Here is a 20,592-nt window from a genome sequence, read left to right as displayed (position 1 = left end):
TGCACGGTATTAACAATGTTATGACCTGAGTAGGGTCTCCTCAAGTTCATAGTTTGAAGCCCTAACTCCAAAGTGACTGAATTTGGAGGTGGGACCTTTAAGGGTCAAAGGGTAGTTAGTACCTGATCCAAGAGGACCGGTGTCCTTATGAGAAGAGGAAGAGACACCACATCTCGTGCTCTCTACATGCGCACAGAGAAAAGGCCACGCAAGGACACAGAGAGAAGGTGCTGTCTACAAGCCAGGAAGATTTGCTCACCACTAGAAACCAACCTTGATGGTGCTCTTATCTCAGACTTTCAGCCAGGACTGAGAAACAAATGTCTCTTGTTCAAGCCCCCAGGTTGTGGTACTTGTTATGGCAGCCTGAGCTGAGACACTGTACAATCCAAGTTAACTTGTATTTGAATTGGGAGCAAACAATGCAACTCTTAGTGGGAACACCACAATCCCTTGACTGGTAAACATGCATCTCACAGGCCAGAGTCTGGAGGCTGGGTCCCTTGGGGTGGGGGTGGGGTGTCCATACCTTCAGTATAGCTACACGCCTGTGTAAGAGCCTGGCAGTGGGTCAGCAGTGCAATCCGTGTCACGGTCACCCCAAGCACACTTCCATCCTTGCATGTCTTATACTGAAACAAGATGACAATGTGGGAAAACGTAGTACCAAGGAGCAAAGCAGGAGTCACATTCATCAGCTCTTTCAGTTAATTAAGAGGCAGCAAGTCCCCTGATCCTGGAAATGTGTAACTATTGAAAACACAAGGACTCAGTCCTGAAGCCCCAGACCCAGTGACTTACCTCAATATATGCAGTGTCATTATTTGCATCCTTAATGTGTGGGAACCAGTCTCGAGGAGGTTTGGAGAGATGTTTTGATTCTGTGACAAACCATAATAGCTTTGGCCAACCTTGGAAATAAAGGACAAATTCCTTATAGGTGAGTGTTTCCCAGAAAAGAGGTATATAGAATCACCTCCCGATTCATGGCCATGCTTCACACCACTACATGCTAGAAAGAAGCTCTGGTGTTTCCATCAAGTCAAGAACATCTAGCCTGATCTTTGGTGGCACAGTGGATAAAATGTTGACCTGGAATGCTGAGGTCATCTGTTCAAAGGCCTGAGCTTGCTTGGTCAAGGTACATACAGGAAGCAACTTCTACAAGCTTCTCCCCCCTCTTGTTTTTTCTCCCTCTTTCTCTCTCTAAAAAATCAATCAATAAATAAAAATCTAAAAAAGAACGACATCCACAGTGTGAAAGCCACCACCAGTCAAATCACACCACTGGGCAGGCAGATGGTATGTGATGTGTTGTGGAACATTTATGTGTGAAAAAGCATGTGCCCTGAAACTTACTCAACATAGCACATTCTTTCCCAATGAAGAGCTCAGCTCCCAACATGGCACTTGGCACTGTCATACCTTTGAACTGTGGGATCTCCCCTGTCGGGCTCTTTGGCAGTCCTTTATGGCAGGCGTCACTGGTCAAGGCAACAGTAACTCCACAGCTGCCAAGCAGGAAGCCGATCTGCTGGCTTCCAGCATCCTGGGAGAGGGTGACAAAGAGAGAAGAGGCACAGAGACAAGATGACATTGGCATTCCTGGCAAAACAAGGACTCATCCTGGGTGCGAGGACAGAATAAACTTTTCCCTGAGGAACCCACAATACTAGCACTGACTGGACCCTGCAGAACTAGGATCATATCCCAGGATGCCACTTTCTAGTAATGTGGCTGTGAATACGGTAGCTAGCTCGCATGGCCTCACTTTCCTTATCTGCATCACGGGGTGAAAGGCAGAGCCATTTCACAGGTTTGTTGTGAGGGATCCACCAGGGGAACATGAGTTAAGTACTCAATGCGGGGCTAGCACTCAACGGTTCTCATAAAATCCCTCGGTTCTATGAACTACGACTATAGGACATACGAATTGTGGTAACAGAAAGGGTCCAAGAAAACATCTTCATACTGAATAATTGCCGACTACCTGATTTTAAACATTCAGAGCAAAAGGTTCTGCCATATTTGATTACATCTACCAAAGAAATGGAGACCTGGTCACCTTTCCCCACCCTGAGTACATCTTGTCTCATGAAATAAGAACATGCATTAGACAGGCTATCACGTGACATTCACTCTGGTAACACTGAGCAGTGGGGGCCACAAAATGACCAGCACTGACTTAGGAACATGGAGTCTGAGCAGCTGCTGTGGGTGGGGCAGCCACGGGAACTGCCAATACTGTGAGTTTGGTTGTTTTCATTGTGTCTAGCTGCCCTGCAGGTAGTCAGGTCATTCACGTTCTTTACTCCCACCCACACCAGCTCTGACTCACACTGTGAAGGAGCTGGCATTGCTAGAGCCACAAAATGTTTTGACTTCAGTCACCTCCCTTCATTCCCACTGGGCTCTACCTGAACTCCTGGGCAACCAGCAAGCCTGTCCGTGAACCAGACACCTGGCTGACTGTCACTCTGCCTGTTTGCACCTTGCTAAGAAAAATGTGAGACAACATAGTGTTTTTACCTGGGTATTGAATCTTAAAACTGTAGTCTTTCAAGTGAACAATTTCTATTTTTCTTTTTTTTTTCTTTTTTTTTTTTTTTTCTGAAGCTGGAAACGGGGAGAGACAGTCAGACAGACTCCCGCATGCGCCCAACCGGGATCCACCCGGCACGCCCACCAGGGGCGACGCTCTGCCGAGACCAGAGCCACTCTAGCGCCTGGGGCAGAGGCCAAGGAGCCATCCCAGGGCCTGGGCCATCTTTGCTCCAATGGAGCCTTGGCTACGGGAGGGGAAGAGAGAGACAGAGAGGAAGGAGGGGGGGGTGGGTGGAGAAGCAAATGGGCGCTTCTCCTATGTGCCCTGGCCGGGAATCGAACCCGGGTCCCCCCGCACGCCAGGCTGACGCTTTACCACTGAGCCAACCGGCCAGGGCCTCTATTTTTCTTATTGTAGATTTAACCCTACTGTGAAAACCTTATCTCTACATGGGATTGTGCAAACAACCTCCAACACCTTGTGCAGCCCTGAGAGGGGAAAGGTCTAGCATTTGTGGACAGGGACGGTCCCATTTCAGGAGTGCTCACAGTACATTTTCTTCAAGCAATTCTATTTCAAGCAGAGTTATAATCAGTCACTTCAACGTGAATATGTATATCCCATTGCCAAACACCAGGACCACACAGCAGGGATTGGAGACAGGTTCTGAGATCAGGTTCAGCATCAGGAAGACATTTTGTTGTGAATGTGAGTTTGCCAGACTGTCTATAGCAAGAGGGTTTGGGAGCAGGAGTGCCAGCGGGTACCTGCCCTTCCCTGCCAAAGGCTGATGCCCATTAATGCGAGGGTGCACACTCTGATCTTGACACTCCCAGTGGAGTCATGATGACCCCCAAATCCTGTCTTTTCAACATTTGCTCATGATTTGAATTCTAAAATGACAGAATCACAAAAATAAAAAGATAAAATACAGAAGAAGAGATGAGAGAATATGTGGGGAAGAGAGTAACTAGAAATAGGCCTCCACAGTTTAGCACAAACTTCAGGCTTTACTCCTACTCCTTTGTCTGGAAGGAGCTTCTTGTCTGTGTCATCTGGATAATTCCTACTGCAAATTGTACTGATTACTCCAGCAAATGTCAGCCTCACAGAAACAGCTCTGCCCACTGCACCCCCACTGGGCTGAGATGAGATCCCATTACCTGCTCTAAGAGCAGCCTGTGTGTCTTCTTCATGTACCAACAACCCTGAACAAACACACGCTGAACCCAGAACCTGGAGCAGAGCCCCGCATATAGACACTAAATATACAATGTCAAGGTTGCATCTGAAGCTGGACCCCGAGGAGGACAACAAGGTCATTGTACATGCTGGAGCAGCCATCCACGTGGTGTTCTCATACCCGGGCCTTGTAAACCTGCCTCCACCCAGCCTGATGTGCCACCAGCCGACTCAGGGAGGCAGCTACTTCATCTCAGGAGGAGTGTGATGGCATTCACTCTCAGCATGTACACCTGAAATGACGTGTCTTTGCACCTCTTCCCTGGGACTGAGGGTGCTCTGGTCTGCGGTGGCCACTTAGTGGAGGCCCTTCTCCCGAAGAGCCATGCTGTCAAGGATGCTCAGCTTCCCCATCACAAAAATTTCATTAATAGTTCTTTAGCTGCCAAGAAAAGCTGGATCTCACCCAAGTTCAAACCTTCCCCTCATTTTCAATATTTCTCCAATATGTAGTTGACTAATTATGTCACTTCCTAAGAAGTCTCACCTCACCACAGCCTCTCCAACAAGTAAGTCCTCAAGCATTAGATAGGCAATGTGGACATGTCACTCAACCACCATTACCCCGGTCCCATCTTGGTCTCCCAATCAGCAAGCATCAGTCACACCCACAAAAAGGATTCTCTCTCTAATAGACAAGAGGTAAGTTCATGGTAAGCGTCTCTTTTGAACTCATTTTTGATTTGTGGCCTCACAAAAATTAGCAGGTACTTATCTAATTCCATTCCTTGCTCACCCAAATTGCCAACTAATGGCTAGCTGGGCCTCAGGAGGTAAAAGAGACAATAATAAAAAAAGTGATGGAGATGGAAGCAGATGCACAGTCAATACAAAATGCTGCAGACTGATGAGCACAGAGATTACCATGGTCATAGAAACCAGTGGATCAATGAAATTGGATACAAGACATTTTCCTTATCAAAACTAAGATGAACTTGTAATTCGGGGGTCTCAAACTCGCGGCCCGCCGAACAATTTTGTGTGGCCCGCAGACTAATCCACGAAGTTCAAAATATTTTGGATAAAATTAAGTAAGCCCGTGGATTAGTCTGCGGGCCGCACAAAATTGTTCGGCGGGCCGCGAGTTTGAGACCCCTGTTGTAATTTATATATATATGTGTGTGTGTGTGTATGTGTGTATATATATATTTTTCCAATTAACTTCTAACCTTTTATTTATAATAGAAATTTCTTAGCACACATAAGATATAGAGAAAAGAAGAAAAAAAATCTCATGAACCTATTCATCCAGCTTCAACAACTATCAATGTTTAACAAATCTGATCTCACCTCAAACTCATTTTTTAAAATTTATTGATTTTGGAGAGCGAGGAAAGAAGAGTGAGAGAAACATTAATTTGGTGTTCCATTTATTATTTATGCATTCACTAGTTGATTCTTGTAAGTGCCCTGAGTGGGGATTGAACCTATCACCTATACACCTATCCTGGTGTATCAGGACAATGCTCTAAGAAACAGAGCTACCCAGCCAGGACCCTGACTGGAGTATTGTAAATTGAATCTCAAATGTGGGGTGCAACCTTTCACACACATATACTTTGGCTGGGCGATGGTCTCCCTGGGCAACCTGTGTCCCTTTTCACAGTGCCTAGGTTCCATGGTCTCCTCACTACTTCTGATTTCCTCAAGGAGAGATTCTGTATCTGATCATAGGAAGTTGTAAAAATATGACCAGATTTTGATGATACTCCTTCCAGAGATACTTCTTTTGTTTGAAGTGAGACAAACAGAGACAGGAAGGGAGAGGGATGAGAAGCATCAACTTATAGTTGTGTCACTTGAGTTGTTCATTTATTGCTTCTCATATGTGCCTTGACTGGGTGGCTCCAGATGAGCCAGTGACCCCTTCCTCAAACCAGAGACCTTGGGCTCAAGCCAGCAACCTTGGGCTTCAAGTCAGCAACATTTGGGCTCAAGCCAGGGCCCATGCGATAATGTCAATGATCCCACACTCAAGCCAGTGAGCCTGAGTGCAAGCCAGTAACCTCAAAGTATTGAACCTGGGACCCCAGCACCCCAGGTCAACACTCTGTCCATTGCACCACCACCGGTCAGGCAAGAGATATTTCATTTTAACAGGGTATTTGAAAACCTTTACTAAAGCAAAGAAATGGCTGGTGTGTTAGCACTCTAAGGAGCAAAAGGGAGTGCTGATGGGCCCGATGCTGGCAGATTCCTGTGCCCTCCAGGGCCCCCACTGTGTCTCTGGTCCTATCCTACTTAGACTACACACATTTGGCCCCCATTCTGAAGGCCTTTGTTATTTCCCTGTCAGACTAACATGCCCATGGCAGAGCCTGTGTTTGCTAAGAAATTGTGGCTCAGCCTAATTTCACTGGCTGACAGATCTGCTGACAGCTGGCCTTCACAGATCAGCTCAGTTACCTCAAAAGGGTACTGGCCACAGGCTTTTGCAGATCTGCTGTGGCCACTCAAGGCCTGTTCTGGAACAGATGTGTGGACACTACTCTCACTCCTCCCCATGCCAAACATTGCAGAAATACTTGACTTTTTCTGCTATGATATCTTCACGGGAAAAATGACCTTCTCTTTTCACTTCAAGAATAGAACAGAGAATAAATAAATGTCCATAGGACCAAATTATTTGGTCAGGTTCATTTAGCAACAGTCAGGATTCAGAAAAGTTGGTGCTCATTTAGCCTATTATTTTAAGATGAAACCAGTGAGAACAGAACTGGTGAACGAATATTCACACATGTTATCATCCATACTCATGTGCACATCCTATCCCATTCTCAACTGTAGCTGAGCCAATGGTTCTTTTATTTAAAATTAAGAGAAGTTCTCTAAAACAACAAATGTCATGTTCTGAAGTCAAAGAGCCTGAGTGACAGAGGGGACCACCCCATGGCTGTCAGCTCCATCTCCTTAGACCGTATCAGACCATCTGTCTTCGGTGGCCATCAGTGTCAACCCTGTATGGCCTCCTCCCTTTATCTTTCTTCCTACAGTTGCAGTAGCTCTGGAAAATGGAGAGCAAGTCATTCACATGGACAAAGAGACATACACCAATGTGTAGGACTATACAACGTTCCTTCTTATATCGGACTACACCATCATTATAAGAGTAAGATTAGCTACTTATTCTAATTATAGAATAAGATCTGACAAGTTGTAGGTGAACCTGGGACTTGATAATGTCCTAAACACTTGCAAGGAAGCAATAACTGCCACCCCCCAAAATAAAGTCTATCATTTACTCATATTTCCAGCATAATGATGCTGGAAAACAAGATACTCAAAAACACTTGCTTTATGGACAGATTACTTGGTTCAACAATGTTACAATATACAGAAACTCTGCCTCTGAGACAGTGCTCCTGCTAAACCATGCAGCTGAGTTCTAGATGTGAGTACTGTTCCCTTTACTAATTGCTGAAGACCTGACAGCCTCTGAAACAAGGAAAACATCTTTGTGCCTCTTGATCCACATTCTGCAGAGATGAAAAGCCATTTTCAAAATGGCTGTCTGCATTCCAACCACATGAGAGAATGTTCCAATGCAGCCTAGCCTGTCATTCCTGTAAAGGAAACAACATGTTCTTTACCTTTCTCGTGAGTGGTACTTCTATGGGCACGGGAACAACCTCAGCCAGCAGGCAGCCATAGAAAGCTACCATGGACGCAGCAGGGTCATTGTTGGGAAACACCAGCGCCACCTGGATGGACACAGCAGGGGGTGGATTTATCATTAACACAGCTTTTAAAAAACCATGAAAGGATGCAACCCACCATAGTTAGCAGGGTTCATGTTCCCAGTAAGAACAAACACTGGAACAAATAACACGTGCCCTACTTAAAAAGGCATTTTAGGAAGGCATGTTTTATTACATATTATATACTCTTCCTTTAATTCATGTGAAAGCAAACATGTTACCAAGTCATCTGCAATATTGCACCAGAATACAATTATCCTCATTTTTTTGCATCTTATTTTCCACATTCACCTATTTTTATGTAGAAGAAATTGCAGTGCACACACTGTTCTGTTTTCCACTAGGCTTTATAAAAATGTCCTCGTAGGCTTCATGACTGAACACTGTGTACACTTCCTCACCAGGGTACTAGGTCCACATAGGACTCTCTCTATTCAGATGCCAGTCTGGTTTATTTAGCTCTGGGATCTCAGGCAAAGTTTTAGCTACTCTAATACTTAATTTTCTCATTTGAAAAATGAGAACACTAGAATCTACCTTATTTCCCTATGTATAAGACAATCCTACCATGTATAAGACGCACCTTAATTTTGAGGCCCGAAATTTGAAAAAATGGTATTACACAAAGTTATTGAACTCAAGTTTTATTTATCATAAAATTCATAAACTCATCACTGTCAAAACTCCCATCCATTAGCTTGTCCTCATCTGTGTGTGATGACGAATCACTGTCTTCAACAATGAGCACAAAAACAAGTGCGAAAAAGCGAGAAATGCAAGCAATAAAACTACAACCATTGTATAACACGCACCCAGTTTTTAGACCCCCAAAATTTGGGGGGTGCGTCTTATACATGGGGAAATACAGTCTATTTTAGTTTTGTGGTGAAGGTTCTAAAAGCCAGGTTAATGTAAATCACCATCCAAATAACCAGAAATGGATAGTATGATTGAAATATGTTTTTTGTTTTTTGTTTTTGAAGTGAGAAGCAGGCAGGAAGGCAGAGAGACAGATTCCCACATGCGCCCAACTGGGACCCACCCAGCAAGCCCATTAGGGAGCGATGCTCTGCCTATTTGGGGCGTTGCTCTGTTGCAACTGGAGCCATTCTAGCACCTGAGGCAGAGGCCATGGAGTCATCCTCAGCGCCTGGGCCAACTTTTGCTCCAATGGAGCTTTGGCTGTGGGAGGAGAAGAGAGAGACAGAGTGAAAGGAGAGGGAGAAAGGTGTAGAAGCAGATGGGTGTTTCTCTTGTGTGCCCTGACTGGGAATCGAACCCGGGCTATCTACTTGCCAGGCCGACATATGTTTTCTTATAGTTGTTAGAATATCTTAGTGATAAGTTTTCATGAGATAGCTTATCAGCATCCTTTCTCAGATGATCTGCTTTTCATTTCCCTTGCCTACTTATCCATTAGTGTTTTGACAGTGCCCCTAATATTTAGATGAACTTATACTGCTAACAAAAATTAGGAAATATTTCAAAAGAATATGAAGCGATAAAAAAAAGCAGCATTTGATTTTTTTGATTAAACAAGAACATCAGAAAAGCAAACGACAAGTCAAAGAAAGTTGTTTGATTATGCAAATGAGATGCAAAACCAACATTTATTTCATTGGTGAAAATGCTCTATACCAAAGGCTAAAACTATTAGAGTATCTGCATGTTCCCTGACCCTCTAATTTTTGCGAACAGTGTATATGATAGTATTAACTCTTACATTTGGTACAAAAACTTCTTGAGATATTAGTTTATTTTTTATTGTTGCACTTAAGTTCACATAAATTTTGTCAAACTTTTTCTTAATCACCTATTATTTAAAATATATTTCATCTGATTTAAATTTATCTGGAGCTTATTCTAGTGTCAGCCGTGTAGCTAATTGAATGTAGTCCTAATTTGCCCTTTGGTTACCCCAGTGGTCCTTCTGGAATAGCCTGCCCTCGTCTCCTCTCTTGCTTTAGAAAGCCTGCTTTAGGATATAGTTGTAACTACGTCCTGTTTCTGGATTCCCTACTATGTACTACAGGACTTTGCTTCATTTTAACATGAGTTTCTCTCACATGCTACTATTGCATTGGTGATCCTTTTCCTTGTAAATTTGGTGGGTTTTCAAAGCACAATAAATCCCATGATTTAGCACATATATATCATTTAACAGTTGGATAAAACACTCTATTTCAATATCTAAATTAATAGGGTGGCATAAAAGGATTCAGATGCAGCTGTGAACTGAGCAAGCTGTTATCTTAAATTTGGCCATGTTGGAATTTAGTAACCCAGGAGGGCTTAGGAAAACAAAATTAAGTTTTTCCTTTCTCTATGAAATTCCCGAAGTTTACTAAAATCATCTATATGAGAGACAAATAAAACTGAAAGGCCATCTGCACTACTGATGAATTTATTTCGGAAATCCTGTGAAGTAATTAGTAATTAGATATTAATCATTATTCTGTCTCAAAAGCACCCAGAAAGATGGCACTATACCCATCACTAGGATTTTCAAGGAGGAATAAAATGACTTATTTGTATGCTTACGAACCACAACCAATTACTTTTCAAAACTGAGGTGTGCATTAGCCTAAGGTATGTATTTGGCCTTCAATTGGTAGGGCTGAGAATTGACAGCATCTGTCTTTAGATATGGATCTGATGAAGCAACAATATTTAATTATGGTAAATGTCTGGGAAATCTTCCAAGGCATCACTGTCACATGAATTCTTCCCCTGAAGTAGATCAAAATGTTTTATAGGAAGCTGATCAAACTGCAATAAAAAAATAGAAGACAATGAACTTCCATCTGAACTAATGGTCTTACCCAGGGGTCCCCAAACTTTTACACAGGGGGCCAGTTCACTGTCCCTCAGACCGTTGGAGGACCAGACTATTAAAAAAACTATGAACAAATCCCTATGCACACTGCACATATTTTAAAGTAAAAAAAAAAAAAAAAGGGAACAAATACAATATTTAAAATAAAGAACAAGTAAATTTAAATCAACAAACTGACCAGTATTTCAATGGGAACTATGCTCCTCTCACTGACCACCAATGAAAGAGGTGCCCCTCCTGGAAGTACGGTGGGGGCCGGATAAATGGCCTCAGGGTGCCACATGCAGCCCGCGGGCCGTAGTTTGGGGACCCCTGGTCTTACCCACTATATGAGATTGGTTCAATACTAACATGTTCTTCCTAAAATACACCTATTCTGCAGGTGAGAGTCATCCTTGTGAGCAAAGAACAGAGAAAAAGAAGGTGACACCCCAGAGCCAGACTGTGTACCAATCCTGCTTCTGAGATTTGAGTCTGGCTGCCATACCTGCTCTGCTCACAGGAAGATCAACCTGATCTAGGACTTAAAACCCCCTGCTTTATCACTAAAGTCTATGGTGATAATGCTGTATTATATAACCTTTCAGAGTTGTGTTAAGATAGGATAAAATGTTACATTAATGTAAAATAAATAAAAGCAGAATATAAAACTGAACACTGTAAGTTCTCAAACATATAAAAATATAAAAATAGAAAAGAATCAAATATGTAAAGGTTCTTTTTCTTTTTGCAGTTTGTTTTAGCTAAGAAAAGTCTGTGCTTTCATCATTCTCGTTAAGTTTTCCTTTAATATCTTTATCAGTCTAAAGTCCAGTTTTTTTGGTGACTTCAGTGATTCCAATGATTTTATAAATCCACATGGTTTTCCTTCATTTGAGTATGTATTCCTTTGAAATTTCACTGCACCTTAATTATCCACAGAACCTAGTGTTTGCTAAGGTTTAATCTTGTTAAACTGATGCCATCTTCTTCCCGTATGCAGCCCTACCATGTGAGTACCTGGCTTTTCTTTGGCACCCCACATTCTGTGTCCCCCCCACCCCAGCTCCTTTACATGCTCTTCCCTAGAACTCAACCAAGAGCTCATAGCTTTACTTTTCACCCAGAAAACATTCATATCCCAGATGCTCCCCAGATAAAAATGATTCTCTCTCCTTCCCAAACAGTTCAGCTATATCACTCACCATCTATTCTGGTGACCTGTATCCCTTTTCAATTTATAGAGGAGCTAATTATCAGTGTCTACTTTTTAAAACATACTGCAAACTCCCTGAAGGCAGGCTTCACATGTAATATGTCTTGTATCTTCCACAGCTCCTCCTACATTCTGAAATCTTTTTAGCTTAGGCATTTCAATGTCTTTTTCAAAGACCAAGAAGGTACTTCCCAAATTGCATTAATAGAGTGACTCACATGAAAAATGTCTATAATTTTTTTTCTGCGTTTCCAATTGAGAATAAGAGAAAGAGAGTGACAGACATGCACCCCGACCAGGATCCACCAGGTAATCCCTGTCTGGGGCCAATGGTCTGTCCATCTGGGGCCATGCTTATACCGAGCCATTTTTAGTGCCTGAGACAGAGGCTCCATGGAGCCATCCTCAGTGCCTGGGGCTGATGCGCTTGAACCAATCAAGCCATGGCTACAGAAGGGAACGAGACAGAGAGAGAATGGGGTAGGGGAGGGGTGGAGAAGCAGATGGTCATCCCCCTGCCCTGCCAGGCAGCTGTCTCCCCATCTGCCATCTCGGCCATGTCACCACCACATACATAATTTAGAAAAGTAGTCCCACTCATACACACTCATACAACTCAAACCAGCTTTTTCCTTGTCATACACTGACAAAAAAAAATCCTTTACATATTTTATTCTATCAAACTGTGCCTTCTGTGTTTCCATAAACATCTTATCAGAATAGATATGTTTATTTTGTAATTATAAGGGAACTTCAAGAATCTGTAGGTAATACTACAAAACAATTTTTTAAAATACTCTACTAAGATTATTAACCAAATTATAGATATGGGAGATATATTACAACTGACTTCTTTTTTAAATTATGGTAAAATATTGTATATATAACAGTTCATCTCAACTATTTTCAAATATACAATTCAGCAACTTTAATTACATTCACATAGTTGTATGACCATCACCACTATACATCTCCAGAAATTTTTCATCTTCTCTGTCCCCATTAAACAATAACATCCTATGTTCCTCCACCACCCCCTAGTAACCAACATTCTTCTGTCTCTATGAATTTAGCTACTTGAAGTATCTCATATATGTGGAATCACATAACATGACCTTTTGTGACTGGTTTCTTCCACTTAACAAAAGGTTCATCCCACCTGACCAGATGGTAGCACAGTGAATAGAGCATCGTCCTGGGACCTGAGGACCCAGGTTTGAAACCCTAAAGTTGCCAGCTTGAATGTAGGCTCATCTGGCTTGAGCATAGGCTCACCTGCTAAGCGTGGGGTCCCCAGCTTAAACCCAAGGTTGCTGGCTTAGGCTCAAGGGGTTTGAGCAAGGGGTCACTGGCTTGGCTGAAGCCCCTGGCCAAGGCACGTATGAGAAAGCAATCAACGAACAACGAAGGGGCCACAACTATGAATTGATGCTTCTCATCTCTGTCTTCCTGTCTGTCCCTCCCCCTCACTCCCTACCCGTCTCTATCTTAAAAAAAAAAGTTCATCCATGTGGTAGCGTATATCCAAATTTCCTTCCTTTTACAGGCTAAATAATATTCCATAGTATATATACAATGGGTACATTTTCTTATCATTCATCATTCATCTATGGACGCTTGGGCTGCTTTCACCTTTTGGTTTTTGTGAATAATGCTGCTATGAACATTGGTGTAGAAATATCTATTCAAGTTCCTGCTTTCAATTCTTTATGAAATCGAAGTAAAATTGTTGGATATAATGATTCTGTTTAATTTTTTAAGAAACCACTGTACTATTTCTCATAGCAGCTATACAACTGTATATTCCTACTGTAGTGCATGAGGGTTCCAATTTCTTCACATTCTTGCCAACACTTATTATTTTCTATTTTTGATTATAGTCATTCTAATGAGTATGAGCAGTGGTGGGATTCAAATAATTTAACAACTGGTTCTCAGTCATTAGGGCAGAAAACCAGTTGTTAGTACATAAATGTATTAAAAAGGATATACTGAAAGGCAGTTTATTCTTTCATGCATTTAATACTTAAGTGAGAAAATAAAAGAGATACACATGGCCCGGGGGTTGGGGACCACTGATCTAAGGTAGTGGTTTTCAAACATTTCTATAATCTTCACACAAATATCAGAATGGTTAATCCTTTTGTACACTGGCACAAAATTTCCGGCAGACTAGCACTGGGCTGGGGATGGCGGTTGAAAACCACTGATCTAAAGTACACAGCAGCATATGGAAAAAAGGCCAGAAAACTCGGTTCTATACCCAGCCCCACATCTAAACTGGGGTATGAAGCTTAGACAAGATTATTATCTGCTATGAGTATAACACTGAAATGGAAATACTAATGTCTATGCTTTGTAACTTACCAGATTTCAGTAAGAATAAAAACTTGCTTTCTAGTGAAAAACAGTAGCCTATATCAATAAATTTAACATTAGGAAAGGACTGGTAACAGCAATTTACTGCCAAGGTAGTCGATCTCATGACAATTATTATTTTTACAATTATTATTGTAAAAAAAGTTTTAAATATGTATGTCCTGCCAGTTCAGGTCGACAATATAGTCTTTTTCAGAGTAGGAGACAACATATGACACAGGCATCAGGGCCAGACAGAAATGGAGTACTGGCTACACCACTTGCTAGTCCTGTACCTACATCTGATTTTGATACTTAACCTCTCAAGTCTGAGCATCCTCATGGGTCAAATGTGAGAAGAACTCCAGTTAAGCCCACTGAGTTGCTGTAAAGATTAAATTACTTGTTACATAATTGCTCTGATTCATAGTAAATGTTAAGAAAGCCTTATTTAGTAGTGTTAGTATAAAGAGACACTGGACTCTGAAACTTTACAACTGTGGGCATCTTTTCCATATAAGACAATGTGTTTTACAGATGTAATAAATTAAACTGCACTTACCCTATCTCCAGGCCGCACCATTGGTTCTTGCTTTGTACCTAATTTATGAAGAATGTTGTAAGCAACCTTCATACTTCTTGTCCATAGTTTGCCTATCAACACAAATTATAAAGACACAAGTAATTGGACACGTGTGTTTCCAGCTATGTATAAATGTGCACATTAAACTATATATAAAGTATTACTTTTTCATTTTAAGCCTTCAAATAAGTTATCCTGAGTTTCTGGAATAAAGATGAGAAATAAAAGCCAGCAACTCTGACTCACAAAAGCTAAAAAGCCTGAACACTGGAATATAGCACTAATACAAATCCTCTTTAGAGTGCAAAGTGTCAAAGCAAAGTCATAGAGAATTTGAATTACCATAGAAGCTGGGGGAGATTTCTGGGGAGAAAGCAGGGTGAAGACCACAGCAATAGTGCATTACCACTAATTTATGTTGTGTAAAATGACATACATTTCTTCTGTTAATAAGCCCTGTAATGAATGTAAAGAGTATGTAAAACAGTCTTTAAAGGGCCTAACCCCTTACCCTCCCCAAGACTTACGTTTCTCAACTTCAAATTTTTATAACATCAGGGTTTCAGGAAAGGAATCTTGAACTTAGATAATGATAGATATTTTGAATTATTTCAAAGTTTCAACTTCTAGAAAAAATGATCACTGAGCAGGATTTTAAAAAGCACTTCGAAAAGAATGACCAGCTTTAAAGAACTTGCAGATCTGAAATCCCTTCACCTCAGTGCCAGAGTTTTCCACAGCATCATCCAGCCAAAAGTAAATACTCTGGGATATAATAAATTTGACTTTAAAATCCAACATGAGCTCTTGGACACATAAAAGTCTTTCATAACTTCTGTGTCTATGAGCACTCAAAAGTAGTCAAAGTGTTAGAAGTTCTACTAATTTAGTAGTAGTATAATAAAGTTAAGAGCAATTTCACCTGTTTTCTATAAATGCAATAAAACATCTTCCTATTTTCTATGTAAAAGCTAAATTAAAAAGTTTTTTATTTACTACGTATTTTGACTTTAAAAATCTGAATTTATTTTGTATGGGATTTTGCAACAACTCAATTAGGGTTACTAAAGTGTTTATCTGTCACAGGATTTATCAGCTTGTCTCACCTATTGAGACAAAGAAAATGTTTTCATTATTTTTGATTCTTCTAACTCCTAGGACATTCCTGATTCACAGTAGGCAATCAACACATTTTTCTTTGTTTTATTAATGTCATAACCAAGCTATAAAAGCATCAACTTGTAGTTGTGGCACTTTAGTCATTCATTGATTGCTTCTCATATGTGCCTTAACCAGAGGGCTCCAGCCGAGCCAGTGACCCTTTGCTCAAGCCAGCAACCTTGGTCTCCAGCCAGTGACCTTAGGGCTCAAGTCAGCGACCACAGGATCATATATATGATCCTACACTCAAGCTGGTAACCCTACTCTCAAGCCAGATGAATATATGCTAAAGCCAGCAACCTCGGGGTCTCGAACCTAGGACCTCAGCATCCCAGGTCAAGGTTATATCCCTTGCACCATCACTGGTCAGGCATAATTTTTTTTAAGGAAACAATTATTTTGTGCCTTCAGATTTGAGGTACACAATAATTAGGAATATAGTTAAACTATAATTAGGAATTATAGTTGAATAAATAATTACAAATGATTTATTTTAACGGAAATAAATCTGTGTTGTAAATGAACAAAATGTATTACAACCAATTAGCATTATTATATTTTGTTAGTTTCAACTTCATCCTCAGCTTGGAATATTAAAGTTGGTATCACCATAAATTCACTTAAAGCCAGATTATAATAGAGAGCTTGAAAAGGGCAAGACACTTTTGGCAAAATTCTAGATATATACTTGGTGTTTCTCAAAGAGAAAAGGAAAAAAAAATGTTGCTGACAAGTTAAAAAAGACAACCGTTCCTGACTGGTTTATAAAGAAGAAAGAAAAACAAACTTCTAACCAAGAGTACCTTATCTAGTAAACTTATCATTCAGAATTGAAGGACTCGTGGAGAGTTTACCAAACAAGCAAATGTTAGAGGAGTTCATCACCACTAAACCAGATTTAAAAAATGTTAAAGGGGCTTAAAGCTAAAAAATGGGGGGAAGTACTAATTAGTAACATCAAAACATAAGAAAGTATAAATCTCACTGGTAAAGGTAAATATATACTAAAGGTTGTGAATTAATCACTTATACAGCTAGTGAGAAGGTTAAAAGACTGAGAGGTGACCCTGGCCAGTTGGCTCAGTAGTAGAGCATCACTGGCATGTGGAAGTTCTGGGTTCTTTTTTTTTTTTTTTTCAGAGAGAGAGAGGGATAGACAAGGACAGACAGACAGGAACGGAGAGAGATGAGAAGCATCAATTATTAGTTTTTCATTGTGTGTCGCAACACCTTAGTTGTTCATTGATTGCTTTCTCATATGTGCCTTGACCACGGGCCTTCAGCAGACCGAGTAACCCCTTGCTGGAGCCAGTGACCTTGGGTTCAAGCTGGTGGGCTTTTTGCTCAAACCAGATGAGCCCGCGCTCAATCTGGCGACCTCGGGGTCTCGATCCCGGGTCCTCTGCATCCCAGTCCAATGCTCTATCCATTGTGCCACCGCCTGGTCAGGCAGTCCTGGGTTCAATTCCTGGCCAGGGCACACAGGAGAAGTGCCCATCTGTTTCTCCACCCTTCCCCCTCACCTTTCTCTCTATCTTTTTCTCCTTCTCCTGCAGCTAAGGCTCCATTGGAGCAAAGTTGGCCGGGATGCTGGGGATGGCTCCATGGCCTCTGCCTTAGGCGCGGGAATGGCTCTGGTTGCAATAGAGCAACGCCCCAGATGGGCAGAGCATCGCCCCTTGGTGGGCTTGCTGAGTGGATCCCGTTTGGGCGCATGCAAGAGTCTCTCTGCCTCCCTGCTTCTCACTTCAGAAAAATACAAAAAAAAATTTTTTTTTTTAAATAAAAAGACTGAGAAGTTTTGGAAGGGAAGCACAATGGAAGGAAGTTATTTGCTTAACATAATTTACTTTTATTAATTTAGTATGATGAAATGCCATGTGTTCTCTTCATATGCATTTTTATTTATATTGGTAAATGGAAAGCATAATTTTTTTGTTTATTTTAGATGAGAGAAGGCGAGACAGTAAGGCAGACTCCCACGTGCACTTCAACCGGGATCCACCTGGCAACCCCATCTGGGACCAGTGCTCCATTACTGAGCTATTTTTAGCACCCAAGGCATGTGTACTCCAATGAAGCTATTCTTAGTGCCTGGGCCTACACTTGAATCAATCGAGCCACTGGCTATGGAAGGGGAAGAGGGAGAGAAGGGGAAGGGGGGGAAGTAGATGGCTGCTTTTTCTGTGTGCCCTGACCAGGAATCAAACCTGGGACACCCACATGCTGGGCCAACACACTATCCACTGAGCCACCGGCCAGGGCTGGAAAGTATAAGATTTTTAAAATAAGTTTGCTCACAACCTTCATTCATCGTTTAGAATTTCTATTTCTCACTGGGAATTCTGCTACCCGAGGCCTTTGAGAAAGCTAGTCTATGGCCATACCACCCTGACCACTCCTGATCTCGTCTGATCTCAGAAGCTAAGCATGGTTGGGCCTGGTTAGTATTTGGAAGGGAGAAAGTTACATTTTAGAGTTGAATGCAAACCACATACTGTAAATGATCTAGCCCTTCAATTGTACCATAGAACAATTCAATTCAATGAACTTTTCTCTGAATCCTTTCAGGATTATCTGACATTGAAATGTTCATCTACTTAGTGTTTCTATATAAATAACACTGTTCTCTAGTTTTCATAATAAACAACACTTTCATTTAATGTCCTGATGAATTACAATGTACATCTGGAAATACATTGCTTTCTTATATTTCTTTACCAAAATAAAAACAAAGATTGACTCATAACATATGTCTCATAAAGATGAATAAAACGCAACAAAATATAAATGACTGAAAAGCAGGAGTTGAGATGCTCTGGTGTAGATATATGCACTCCACATTTTCATAGATAACATCAGTCTGTATCTGAAACCACAAATTCATCTTAGGAGAGTCAGCACTACTATGTTCTCCATCCCATCAATAGAAGAGGGTCCACACTTCCAACGCAGCTCAACAGCCCCTGAGAACCACATCTCACTCATCTTTGGTCCCCAAGCCATAGTGCTGTGCCAGCGCAGTCAATGCTTCAAACACCTCAAGCAGCGCCTGTGGCTGACAGATGGATGCTGTGTTCATGCATGCACACAGATGGGTCCTAGAATTCCCAGGATGTGGGCAGATAAGCCCTGAAGAACAAGCTAAGTAGCAGCAGTTCCAAGTACACAGTCAGCTCTATGGCTGAATCTATGTGAAGCTCACACAGGAGATATTCTATCTTTTTGACTCGATGAAACTAATTCCCAAAAGCATAACTAAAAAGAAAGATCAAGCTTATGCCTCATTACGGGTGAAATACTCTTTATCCACTTAGAATTACCCAACAAAGTCATAAAAACGAGGCTATGAAACACCTGTCCTAAATCCCATCCCATTTCTGGAGACAAGATGCATAGGATAGTGACTATTGTACCTATGGCAGGTGCTTCCCAGGGCCTCACCTCCCCAGACTGACCCCAGAAGGCTGGACTTCATGTTATTTAACATAACATTTAATTCTTGATCTGAACTGCTAATGCAGAAATCAATTTCTGTTCCAACTGCAGTTAGAAGAGTGTTAGTGTCATAAAAACAAAGTTCAAAAAGGGTGCTCTAACCTCATACATGTAGGTATAATACGAGTCATTCTGGTCTTTTAGTTATTAAGCTGGTTTCTTTGCAAAGCTCCGGCAGATAGTGTGCAAATAATCTGACAAATCTGCTTCTTCAGAGTCCCTTATTCATGGAATAAAGAGAAAAGGATCCTTCTGGTACCGTAAACTATTTCCAAAAATTTACAGACTGCATTAATAGTACTGAATGAAGAATTAAGAAAACGCTCGTTTCTCTTGTTTTCTGAAAAAGTCCTTTACAAACATTATGTTTCTTCTGAATTATATATGTCAAAGAGTTTAGATACACATTCTTTAACTACCAATCCTTTCTAAAACCATTAATTTCAAGAATATAATATACATCCCAACATCTTGTTAGCATAATAATCATTAAGTTTTTGGATTCTTTTTGGATTAAAAAAACATTTAACAAATAATTTTTCATATTGAAATAGAATAATTTTCCTGAAATATTTTCTTTCAGATTCCATTTATTTCAGGACCAAAAACATAAAAGCAGTTCAAATATAAATTAGCCACCCTGAAAATGGCAGATGTGTGCATAAGCAAACCAGAAGGCAGACAAGGGTTATAAGATTACCATAAGTGAGGATGTACAGTGGTTTCCCATTTGTGTCCATTGTGGTCAAGCACGGAGCCTTTGGTGAGATGGTTCCCCATCGTTGTAACGCAGCTTCTAAAGACGGGGGCCAATTTGTAACCACACCCAGCTGCTCCCCTCGCATGGCCAACATCTGTGCTCCCTCTGGCTTTGGCTGGTTCGGATCTGGTTGTTGAACTAAACATATGTGGACACAATAGGTTTAAAAAAAATTCATATTAGCACTATCACATTTTTATTCTTTTTAAAGAAGCTAGGAGACTTACACTTAAGGTATAAATTTATTAGTACACAAAAAACATGTACACATGCTTTTCTAGAATCAGGGCTATGGCCTACCTACTATCCTCATCAATGTGACCGAGGCACTGAATTCTTACAATTTCCGGGCAATGTTGGGTGAGGTACTTAAGGAGACATGAGTGCATTTATAAACTGATAGCAAGTAAAGCTATGTATTTGAATATGCCTAGAGACTAGGACTGCAACAACTATGTTAAAAATATCAATTATCAACAAAGATGAGTAATTCTGAAGTCCAAAGAGCTCAAATCTTTTGAGCTGAATTATATTTTGCCTTTAAATACTGAGGAGTAAATTTAAATTTGTTGCAAACACTATGAATAATGAACACAGATTATATTTTCCTGATTAACCCAAAAATAAATGCTTCATAATACAATGCTATTTGTCCAATTGTTAAGGTATGTTAGGAGTTGAGATTTTTTTCTCACTTCTGGAAGAGACTCTTACAG

At 40.9% G+C, this 20,592-nt stretch overlaps 1 protein-coding gene across 4 annotated transcripts in view; it reads right to left on the bottom strand.

Moving 5' to 3' along the window:
* DIP2C (disco interacting protein 2 homolog C) overlaps nt 1–20,592 on the bottom strand; it is a 463,773-nt gene that overhangs the window by 130,192 nt on the left and 312,989 nt on the right. For all 4 annotated transcript variants that reach the window (XM_066233339.1, XM_066233336.1, XM_066233337.1 and 1 more), the window contains 6 exons: nt 19,817–20,014; nt 14,437–14,528; nt 7,378–7,488; nt 1,426–1,549; nt 802–911; nt 530–632 (listed from right to left, as the gene is read on the bottom strand). In XM_066233339.1, the coding sequence (XP_066089436.1) occupies nt 530–632; nt 802–911; nt 1,426–1,549; nt 7,378–7,488; nt 14,437–14,528; nt 19,817–20,014 (738 nt within the window). The remainder of the gene's footprint in view (nt 1–529; nt 633–801; nt 912–1,425; nt 1,550–7,377; nt 7,489–14,436; nt 14,529–19,816; nt 20,015–20,592) is intronic.

This window comes from Saccopteryx bilineata, chromosome 5 (assembly GCF_036850765.1).
Source record: "Saccopteryx bilineata isolate mSacBil1 chromosome 5, mSacBil1_pri_phased_curated, whole genome shotgun sequence".
NCBI lineage: Eukaryota > Metazoa > Chordata > Mammalia > Chiroptera > Emballonuridae > Saccopteryx > Saccopteryx bilineata.
This window is presented reverse-complemented; position numbering and strand designations above follow the sequence as displayed.